The following is an 11336-nucleotide window of genomic DNA, read 5'->3' as shown; positions in this document are numbered from 1 at the left end:
TGGGTAGTATTTATTTTAGCTACCTTTTTTGATTTGCCCAGGAGCCTGGGTGCAGCTGCATAATGATTCAAGGACAGACATCAACGTTAAACACTTCTGAAGACAAGGATAATCTAGAGACTACCATGTTTTAAGTTGTAGAAGTCTTTGAAACTCCTGTTTTGTCCAGAGCGAAGTGAAGGTGTGTCTAAAAATTGTGTGGAAAACCCATTCACTGACATGTTCCCTGTCTCCTCAGCAGTTCAGCCACGTATTTTAGACTCTCGATGATGCTTTCTGAATGGATGTGTAAAGTTTTGAGAGCTGAGGAACCCTACTCAGGAGCAGATCCTGGGCTCTCCAGATTGCTGAGCCATAAACAAGAAGCTTAGGTTGTAGTGTAGGGCCCCAAAGCGGGGACTTGGCAAGCTGCAAAGCTGAAATACATACATCACATGCACTGACTTCAATTAGCTTATGTGACACAACTTGGCACTATTATGCTTTTGTGGTTAATCATTTAATTTTATCAGCTTGGACACACATCATCTTCATTAAACAGTAACTGTCCTTGATGAATCATGCAGTTCAAGGCCAAGAAAATAATCAGAGGCCATATTATGGTCTCGGCTGAGTAGATGAAAGAATTGTTTGCAATGAGGAAGACACTGCTTTCTGTCACCCACCACAGTTTCCCTAGAATGAGGGGCTAGGAGATGATAATGTTGGGGCTTCTTTATTGCTAATAAATCATTGAGAGGCTCTGTCTAGGTAATATGAGTTCTGTAGCTCAGCCCAATTTGGATCACTCCCAGACTCTCAAGCAGAAGATGAGCAGCCAGAAGCCCCTGCACCACCCTAACAGTACTTGTGCTCTAAACACAGCTTCAGACCATTTGGGTTTCTGTAAAACTAGATTTCTTTATTTAATTCATACAATACATTTAAACTGTTTGGTTTTAAACCCAGGGTAGCAGGAATGTATTTCCAAGGTTCTTGTCTTTGTTGTAGACCTGAAAGCAGAAGAAATCACCCAGTTTTCAGACTAACTCCTTACTAGTTAAAATCAGTCTGTTAACAAAGTTTTCATTCTTAATTCTAATCATTGTCTTTTGGCTGTCATCATGCATATGCAGATCTTCACTCAAACCAATTGTCCCTAATGTCATCCTCTCTGTATACTGGATCAAATTCTACACCTACCACAAGGGGAACCATGCAGGGAGAGAAATTCTGTAATAGCGTGCACCTACATGACTGGTGTCAAAAAAGTGGCTGAAATCAGGATTTCTTTCCTCCTCCGGCTTTAGAGGCTGTAACTTAGGTTTCTTTCCTCTTTGGAGAGATTGAGCTGCAAGCCTTTTTCTTGTCAATGGTATCTGCAACAAAATAGCAGTTGTGTTACAGTAGAGTCAAACTAGGGCACCATTGTGCCCTCACTGACAACTTCATGAATGTGAATAAAAATTGGCTCAATACAATGCCACTAGTGTCAGAAACCCTGTTCATCATTATCTGGACATTTTAAGGTATGTAGGCATGACTTAATTGCTGGGTTTCAGAACATAGCAAGAAGGACACTTCATCACAGTCACTTACCATCATTCCACAACATACAGGGTATGGAAGACAGCTTGGTGCCAGCATCACTGTTTATAGGAGACTTCAGCGTTAACACTAACCTTAGTTTCAAGATTACTACCAAATGGCAAAATGAAGCCCTGTGTCTGTAGATCAAATTATAGGCTTAAACTTTTATATCTGAAATTCAGATCTAGGTTTATTTTTACTCTGAATTGGTGACAACATTTTGATGTTGCCTCAATAGACAGCCTTCAAGAAAAATGTGTATTTCTGCTTGTAGGACTGGTTGCATGTGCTTGCTCTGTCAGTGAAAGCTGATGACTCCTGCCTCCGTGAAAGGACATTTCTCAGCCTCAATCTCATTAGACATATATTGGGATTACGTTCCTTGCTTTGAGAGAGGAAGCAAAAAAGATTAATAGATTGTCCTCATGATATTTACTTGTTCTTTCTAGTTTTGCTGTACACCTTTTCCCAGGTTTTTCCATTGTAAAGTCCTGGACTCTAATTGACCTACGGCCTGAGCATGTATCAGTTGTCACTTGATTCTAGCTCTCTCAGCCCAGAGCAAAAACTGGATCATACTAGAATCACGAACAGCTTAGTTTTACCAGTGATGTGAGCGCCACAGCTGTCTTTTACTGAGGCGTCATCGTCTTAGAGCACAGATTTTGAGTATCCTTACACACAGCATGTCTGAAGTCCTTTTTATGAGAAATTTTGTGGCATTGTGCAAAGCAAATGCTATTACTGATTCTGCTCAAGAACAGAACGTGTGTCACCTTCCCAATGTGATGTGTTTTCACCAGTACTCATAAAGCAACCTAAGCCTGCAGTGAGTGGCATAGATGAGGCATCTGTGGAGAGATTTACCCATACCCAGAAAACCAGCTCCTCTACCACCCTGTCCTGGTTCAGCTAGGATAGGGTTAAGTTAGGACAAACCCATCAGAGCAAAACTGAAGAACGGCCATTGTAAGCACCTATCAATCTACAGATTATATTTCTACAAGAATTATCTTCTTGTCCCCTACAAAATGCTAACACCTCCTGATGCATTCATGTTGCAGTTGCTTTGGGCAAGGTAAACTACCTGCACCTCCAAACTGCTAACTCCTATTGTGTTCCTTCCTACTTTCCCGAAGTTCATCCTGAATGTGCATTCAACTGTTTGCCTACATCTGATAATCATGGTATTTTATCTCTCCTGACACAGTATTATTCCATTTAAAAACAACTGTAAACATATGCTTCCCTTTGCAGACATTTGTGCACTTTAATGTAAGTGCTTTATATTTTTAAAAATAGGTAAGCATCTCTTCCTTAACTTACCACAGACATATTAAGCATTAAAAATATGAAAAATCCATATGGATTAAATATCGATTTTATTTTTTAGAGAGCAAGTACAATGATGTTGCATTAAAATAATGCTATGTCATAGTTGTTACAGCTCTGATGATAGAAAAATAAACATCTCAATATACTACAGTGTCAACTCATTAATAAATATCAAAATAGAAGTTAGTAGTCAACTGAAATTATTAATTATTAAACAGCTATAAAAGTATACTATTTTAAATAATAAAATATTCAGTATATTTTCAGACAAACAAAAGTAGTGATTTAAAAGTATCATTTAAAATGTAAAATGAACAGTAAGAAGTTATAAATTTATTTAAAACCCTTTCCCTTACTAACATTCTCTATGCATAAAATCTAGAGAAACATTATTTATCTGTATATACTTTTTTTTACAAAAGGTAGTATATGTTAAATAGAAAGTTAAAAACTGTAGTATTATTAATAGCTGTCACACCATTGCTAAATAAGACACTTTAAAGTAGCTTTATTTTTTGAAGCAGTAGTAGGTAAAAGTGAAGAAGATGTTAGCACAGTGAGTTCATCCAACACTAATGCCTTCCCAAAAGAATCTTTCTCCCCTTAAAATGTAACCGAAACAGCCCAATATAGGTATCGGGACAAAATATTAGAATTTAGGTGAAAGCCATTATTTTTAATAAATGCTAGACTTTTTTTTTTTTTTTTTAATAAGTAGGTACCTTCTTTTCTAAGGGTGTGTGCAGAAAAGGAAACAAAGCGGACATGTAATCCAGAGCAGCATTTCTAAAGCTTAAGAATCTACTGATTTTAGGTTTTTAATTTTTCTTCCCTCTGCACCCCCACTTCCCACCAAAAGGCCAGTCATTCTGAGCCGACTTGCACTCAGTGACACCCCACTGATTTGGCTGGCTATGGAATTGTATTCACGCTGGCTAAGTTTAACCTTTTTTCCCTCTCCATGAATTTCAATTCCCTGTAAGATCCATGAGATGTCCGTGCTTTGGAGCACCGTCAAGATCATCGTTAAAAAGTAGTGTTCTTCTTAACTACTGCTCCATTTCTGCTTAGCAAATAAATCTTTCCCGTCTCTTGCAAACGAACTGCCAGAACACTGGCACACTATACTTCACTCACGGTCAGAGCAGAGTAAAAACTCAGCACTGACTCAGCACAAATACCTCTGTGAGAAGTGCCCTTTCCCATTGACAGCTTACAGTCCTTAAGGCTGGCTGGTGGGAGATCCTGGGGCTGCTGGGCTGGTGGGAAGTCAATGGGCAGTTAGCAGAGGTCTGCAGCATCTGGGTTTACAGTACATACCAGCACAGGCAGACCCTCGCTAGGATACAGGCAAGCATTTTTTGATGAGTAAAGATGGAAAAAGCCTGCATCACTGAGAGCTGGGGCCAGGCGCCTAGGACACAAACTGTACCACCTCTGCCAAGCCACCTTCTCTGAAAAGGCTTCCCGCCCTGACAAATGGTCTCAGAGCACCATCTCTGTAGGGATGCTGTGAGGAATTATAGGACACATTGCGCCTGCTGAGGATGCTGTCCCTTTTCAAGCCCCAGCACAGGCAGCAGTGCCTCTGCATCTCTGTGCCCTGGGCGTCACTAGGCCTTATGGCCACTTCAGGACTAAGTGTTGCTTGAAGCTGCTTCACATGTTCACTCCCACGGTTTGCAACACAGATACATTTAGGTATGCACACTAAGCAGGAAACAAATATTATATATGATCAGACTGAGAAAACAATTTTTTTCACTGCAGTCTGAAGAATACTTTACTTAGCAGGTTATCATGACACCATAGAGAGGAAAAAATAAATCCAGTTGAAAATAATAGATAAAATGTAAACTATGCCTATACAAATGTCCTTCCTTTTTAAGGTTCACTTTCAACATTCCTTGTGAACGTAAGGGAATTTCAGTTGGTCACAATGAAAATTCCTCGCATACCTCGTGCACGTTTTCAGGATGAAACAGCTATTTTCCCACACACTTCTGTAGCAATGTTATTAATGTACCCATGACTCTTGGAAATAATCAATTCATAGTATTTCTTCATTTTAGAGGTTTTTTTTAAAAATTTGGAGTAAAATGCATGCTTTTTAATTGCATAAACATGTCATTTCTGAAATGTTAGACAAATAGCCAGTTAAAGGTAAAAAAAGTGGGATTAGAACTTCAACGTTATACATATGGATTTTAACATTAACAAATGTGCTGTGATAAGTCATGCACATGCTCTGTTTGCGAGAGCAAATCTAAAAACAACTCCCAAAGCCAATGATGAGATGCAACAGTATCTACCGTTATATTTTTGCGTATAGGCATGCAGTCAAATTATTTGACTTTTTTTTCATTTTTTGAAGAAGTGCAGTATAAGAAGTTTTATTTAACAAGTTTGGAATGTTCTGTTCTGAGGCTAGATAATTTTTTCCCTATTTTTATAAGCATTTCTGATGCACAATACATTGAAAACTAACATGAACTAAATTGTCTTTAATATCTCCCATATTAAGCACTATAGGAAGCAGAGTCCTTCTGCAATCACTGAGGAAATTCCTTGTGAATTACAGGCTGCTTTCTCATTTAAGGTCATGTGCTGAGGGAACACAGCTCCCTAAATAGTGAGGCTTTTGTTGGGCTATTCATCTCCTGCAGCAGCTCTTCTGAAAAACATGGTCAAAGGCAGAGGGAAACAAGTACCAAGCAAAGCCAGAGTTTCTCATGGATAGATTCCATCCCTAGAAACAAAGCCTCCTCCCAAGGATCCTGCTCTGCATAAGCTCCCCATGGGCCTTCTAAAAGCCTTGACCTGTCACATTAGCAGCAGCTTATTCTTTTTCACTAGCCTCCTCCACAATACAGCAAAGCCATGAGGGAGATGCAAGAAAAGCTTTTTTTTTGCTTTTTTTTTTTTTTAAAAAAAAAAAAAACTATTTTTTTAATATACTTTTTTTAACCTCAGGACTGCAAGCAGCTTATAGTGCAATTTGTCCTGTGAGCCCGCTCTATTTGACCAGAGCATTTTAAACATTCAGGCAGGTGTCTGATAAGGAAATACTGGCCGTGCCCCTTCACAGGCAGCACTGCAATGCCAACTAAGTGCTAGAGAAGAAAACTAGTACCTGTGTGATGTGCCTGGAAGATGGGTGTTACAGCTCAAATCTCTCTTCCACAAAGAACCCAGCTCTACTGTCCCCTACCCACATAATTTAACTCCCTCTAACAGTGAAAAGTAATTTCTAAAGAAAAAAATACTAGCTATCACTTCAGTAAATGCTTTAAAGGCAATTATGGGAAATCTGAGGAATCTTTTTGTTAAAAAAAATTATCACACTGTTCAAAGAACATAATCACATATTTTGTTATATACTCAGATATTCTCTGCTGAGCTTCTAATTTTTTTTGGTTAAGTGAAACAGATAACCAGAGACTTTGTTTCCTACTCACTTAAAAATACGTATGAACTGTGACAAGGGTGATAGCAGGCAAATCTTTACCAATCTTTTCTCTTTATCCCACTAAAACCAATTGTTTAGAATCTGTCAATTTACACAGGAGGAAAATGGATCTACATGTTTTAAAAGAAAATTAAAGCTTAAGGTATACTTGATAGATTACAGAATTAATCTGTAATTAAGATATTTCTTAATATTTAAGAAATATCACTAAAATCAGGGTCAGCGTAAGGAAACTCCTTTTTATTTAAATGAGACACTTCTACCTGTATAGCAGAAAGCTCAGGGACTACTTTTAAGACTGCTTTAGAAACATTTAATAGTCCAGTTTACATTGTTTTTTAAAACAATCCCTAAAATCTAAAGCTTTTTTTGACAATTTAATGGAAGGCCCATTGTCACTATATTATGTTTCTCAGTCTCACTTGATCCATGACCTAATAAACTGTGAACACCCACATAACACATCATTTTGTTCTGCATCCTGCCTTCCTTTCACATGTATACTCCTCGGATTTCAATGTGAATTTACAGAAGAAATACAGAATAGGAAATATGAACATATAATAATTTCTAAAAACTGCATATAAAGAGGTCCTGCTTTGTTTCTGTAACTCTTATCTATGACTAGTACAGACCAATATTTAGTATCAGTAATTAACATTCCTAAAATAATACACTGCATACAGTCTTCTGAGATGATTTTTCTTTTTGTCAGCAAGATTTTAGTGCATTACAGGTTGATCAAATTTTTGTAAGGTTTCGGCAGCATAAGGCTAGCAAATCGGACTGTTAGCTGACTCTTCCAACTAACATTAACAATAACATGTCTTCTACCACTATAGCTGGTTTCAAGGGTAAGAAAATGCTTGTGCTTGACCTTGTAGCTCAAATTATACACTCAGATAAATTTATATTGGTCCCACTATGTTTAGAAGCGTTTTGCCCACTTCTGAAGGCAGAATTTGATCTCACATTTATGAAGTCAATTAATGTGTTCTTTTGAGAAAAAGATTCCTGTTTTCCTCACCTTCTTTCAAACTGCAGGTTCTTTTTTACATCACAATGGACACAGTTCTCAATGCATGGTCACAAAAATTGAAGTGGTTACATATGAATTCACAGAATCTAATCCTGTCAACTAATTTACATAGAAAAAAGAGCACGTGTGTAAAATCTGACATGTCTGACATCATACAAAAAGAACAAAGCCCTTATTTGGCAAAACACTGACATGTAGCTAGCAAGCCAAACACAGCTCTGGTGTAATTTATCTACTTGCAATGGAGTTGATGCTGCTGACTCCAAAGGTGAAGTCAGCCGGCAGTGATCATCATGCAGACTATGCTGTTGGACAGAGGAACTCTCTTGTTTTCTGTAGCCACTCAGTTTCCAAATACCTTAAAATTTGCATAAAAGTTTTTATGTTGAAACAAGTAAAAAAAGCTGAAAATTACTCTTTATGAGATATAAATTATCTTTAAGTGACATCATACATATAAAAAACTATACATATAATTTACCTGTGTGTGTGTGCATGCATGCATGTGTGTGTATACACACACTACTATACACTCACACCAGTAACTAAGCACTCATTTAATCCAGTCTTTTTTTTAAGTAATGAGGAAAAGCTAAGAGACTAAAGCAGACAAATCAGTGGCATTCGTCAATTGAGAGAACTAGAAAAGTACCACTGACTCTATTTAAGAGCATCTGAATAGTTTAATCTATTGCTATAATATACAGCAATGTTAATATTTCAGTCACAGTTTTTGTCCATTCCCACAGAGCACATCAGTACTAGCTACACGTAGAGTGAGATCAGTGCTTTGTCAGATCGGTTCATACCTACATTCTAGGCCATAACTAAATAAATTAGAATATGCTAAAGTGCTACATCAACACTAATGTTCCTGAACAGTAGTAACGCACATTTCTCTTTCAAAAAAAAAAAAAAATACAGCAGCTATAGTTTCAAACATAGTCACAGTATGTGAATATGCTTACATGTCACTCTGTTACAGTATTCAACAAAATGCACAACACAAAATCAGATGGCAACAGTCAAGACTCCAACAGAGTACAAAACATAACTTTCAAAAAGTTGAGCGTGATGGAAATAGACATTTGCAGAAAACACACTGTCTTCAGAATTCACACTTGAAAGTTTCGTTTAATCGCAACTTGCTGATGTCGATATTTATTTCCTCTGGCTTGTCACGTCTGTATGTTACTGTTCTTGTACAAACAGTAGGCAAAAACATCTTATCCTTGAAGGAGAAGATACAATTTTTATCAACAATTAGCTAACTTTTATATGGAAGAAAAAGATTACTGAATATGATGGCTCTGAAGTCAATTACCTTCTTTGTTGCAGATACTCTGTAATCAGCTGAAGATTTAACTTTATTGCTACTCCCTTGCAGAATTATCTGCCTGATGATAAGGACAACAAGCAACCCGATCAGAAAGGTAACTATAAAGATTATGGAAAAGACTCTAAAGTAGCTTCGTCCAGAGAAACATTCTGCAACAAAAGGAAAACACAAGTGTAAAGCCTAATGTATGGAATAGGCACATCCCTCAAACACAGTTATATTATCTACCACTGCACAGTAATGTCACATAAATGTAACACGAGTCTGTAAGAGTTAAGGGAAAATAACAAGGCAAGTTTAAAGGAAAGGGTGCCATATGCAAGCTTTTAAAGTGGGGAATATTGCAAAAGGCAATTCTGATTAAGATCCACTGTAGAAAAATGGTGAAAATATTATTCCTTCAATCTACAGAACTAAGACTCAACCTTCATTGTGTTGGCCACCATATATTCTCTGTAAGCTGGAGGGTGAGTTTATAGCTGAAACATAGAGGATGAATAGTTAGAGATGTATGGGGTCAAGACAGTTTAATCTTCACAAGATTACAGTGCAGATCACTGGTAAAATAGGAAAGAAAATGTGGTTTCTTGAATCTTTGTCTCCTCACTGGTAAATGTCTCTCACACAGCAAGCTTTCTTTTAATTAATATTAAAGTTATGAGAAAAGTATTCACAGTTACTTTTCTCATTTCTGAACAACTATAAGAAAATGTACAAAAATGTGAAGTGACAAAAGGTAACCATTTACCTGCTTTTCTGTTGCAGCGTGGACTAATTAAGCTTTATGAGATTTTATTGAAAAAGTTTTATTCTTCCACAGTCCTCATAACTGTGCAGTTTTTTATACGTGAAAGGAGTTATGTTACTGAACGTGAGGTAAGCATTCTACTTCACTCTTCCTTGTTTCTGGTAATGTTAAATAATGTAAGCATATCCAAAGTAATAAAACATACAGATGCCATAACAGATTTTTATAAATATTTCTTTAAGCATTGCTCAGCAGGATCCATTATTATTAATGTGACTTCTCAAGGAGCTGGGAAATCTGATTTAGCAATGCTTGACAATCACATTTCCTGTTATTATTTATCTTTTACTTTCCCTGAAGCTATGAGTGATTTTTCTCCCTGCTTTCGTTCTTTGTTATTGTAATAATATGACACACTTTTGAAAGACATTGTAATAGTGATGAATTCAATTATTGAATCCAACAGATTTTCACCTCTTATTAAAATTACTTAGAAAATGTCACATACCTGAAGTTTGGTCAATGTAATGCAGCAGGTAAGAGCATGAGGTTGTGCACTGGTCAAGTTTTGCTTGAGATGCATTGTTAGAATGATGGCACTGAACACAATTCCTGTAAAATAAAAATGTAATTAAAAACCCATGTCTTTCTCTGCACTCCCCTTAAAGAGATTGTATCAACAGGCTGACATACTGCTTGCACACAATGCTTTCCTGTTGTTATTAAAAACAATGAGACATTTATTTTTTTTTCCTGAAATGTGATGCCTCTCTCAGCATTTTATCCCTGTGATGCTTTTCAGAACCAACTAGTCAGAAGTCATAAAGTAAAACATGTCTTTGGCTTTGAGCCACCTTCATCCGGCCCCTGCTCTGCATTTTGTGATGTGAGTTTTTCAGGGGCTGTAGCTAAGGGCCCAGCACCCTTTCTTCAGCTATCAGTCTCCAGCTCAGTTCTATCCTTTCCTTTTCTATTAGTCTCACTGGGATGCATGCTGGAACTGAAGGATAGACATAGGTGTAGGAAACACAGCTTTGCTAATAATTTGTTATCAATTTTTTGGATGCTGTGTTAAGAGACGGCCACACAAGTTCCCACTGCTGGGCAGTTCAGCGGGTCAGCAGCACACTGGGAGGCAGAGCTGTCAATCTTACCATCTTCACTGTATAGCCTTGCAGAAGATGGACATCACAAGTGATCCTGAAAAAGCCCTGACAGAATTTTTAATGAAGTTATGCCATCTTCTGAACCTACTAAAGACACGCATTTCACAGAGCCTTTGAACAAGTGTAACCCAGCAAGGTTAGCTGTGTTTTACCTAGTAAAGTCTTAGCAGTCACCTTTTCAGACATGGCCCAGCTTGGCTCTCCAGCATATTCACCAGAACAGCTATAGTTCAAATGAATAAAAAAGAACAACAGTTCTGTTTTGATCACAGTTCCCTTTCCAACGAAAGGCTAATCTCTCACCCTCTCGGCCACAGTGGGATGCAAAATATGACATGTGCTGACAGGAGGGCACAGAGAGCCATGCCCAAGGACAGGGCTTCACTGACTCTAAGGCAGCACCATTCAGTGTGATACTGAGAGCTTGGTCTAGCTTTCCTCCTCCTTGGTCTGCTCATTTCAGCCTGCATACTGTTTCTTCCTTTACATGGGCAAGGAAAAATGACATGTCTTAAAACTAATATTGCAAAGACTAAGTGGTTTAAAACTGAGTAATGGAGAATGTTGTTCTCTGGATAAGACCAGCTCTGCTCTACGGACCAACGGCAGTGATAATGTGCAGGTACTGCTCTTGTTCCACACCTCCTTTCAGCTGAGAAACACATCGAGTG

General features: G+C 37.7%; 1 protein-coding gene across 6 annotated transcripts in view; it reads right to left on the bottom strand.

The window, feature by feature from the left end:
- Positions 1-896: 896 nt before the first annotated feature.
- Positions 897-11336, bottom strand: part of ITGB8 (integrin subunit beta 8) — a 50159-nt gene continuing 39719 nt past the window's right edge. For 3 of the 6 annotated variants that reach the window (XM_074900394.1, XM_074900391.1, XM_074900393.1), the window contains exons 12-14: positions 10008-10111; positions 8737-8900; positions 938-1358 (exon numbers count right to left, since the gene is read on the bottom strand). In XM_074900394.1, the coding sequence (XP_074756495.1) occupies positions 1179-1358; positions 8737-8900; positions 10008-10111 (448 nt within the window). In that variant the 3' untranslated portion in view covers positions 938-1178. Of the gene's footprint in view, positions 1359-2993; positions 8644-8736; positions 8901-10007; positions 10112-11336 lie in introns of those variants that run through there. The other 3 variants (XM_074900395.1, XM_074900390.1, XM_074900392.1) reach the window with 2 other exon arrangements.

The sequence above is a fragment of the Athene noctua genome, chromosome 2, assembly GCF_965140245.1.
Source record: "Athene noctua chromosome 2, bAthNoc1.hap1.1, whole genome shotgun sequence".
NCBI lineage: Eukaryota > Metazoa > Chordata > Aves > Strigiformes > Strigidae > Athene > Athene noctua.
Note: the sequence above shows the minus strand (reverse complement) of the source record. Positions and strands in the feature narration are given on the sequence as shown.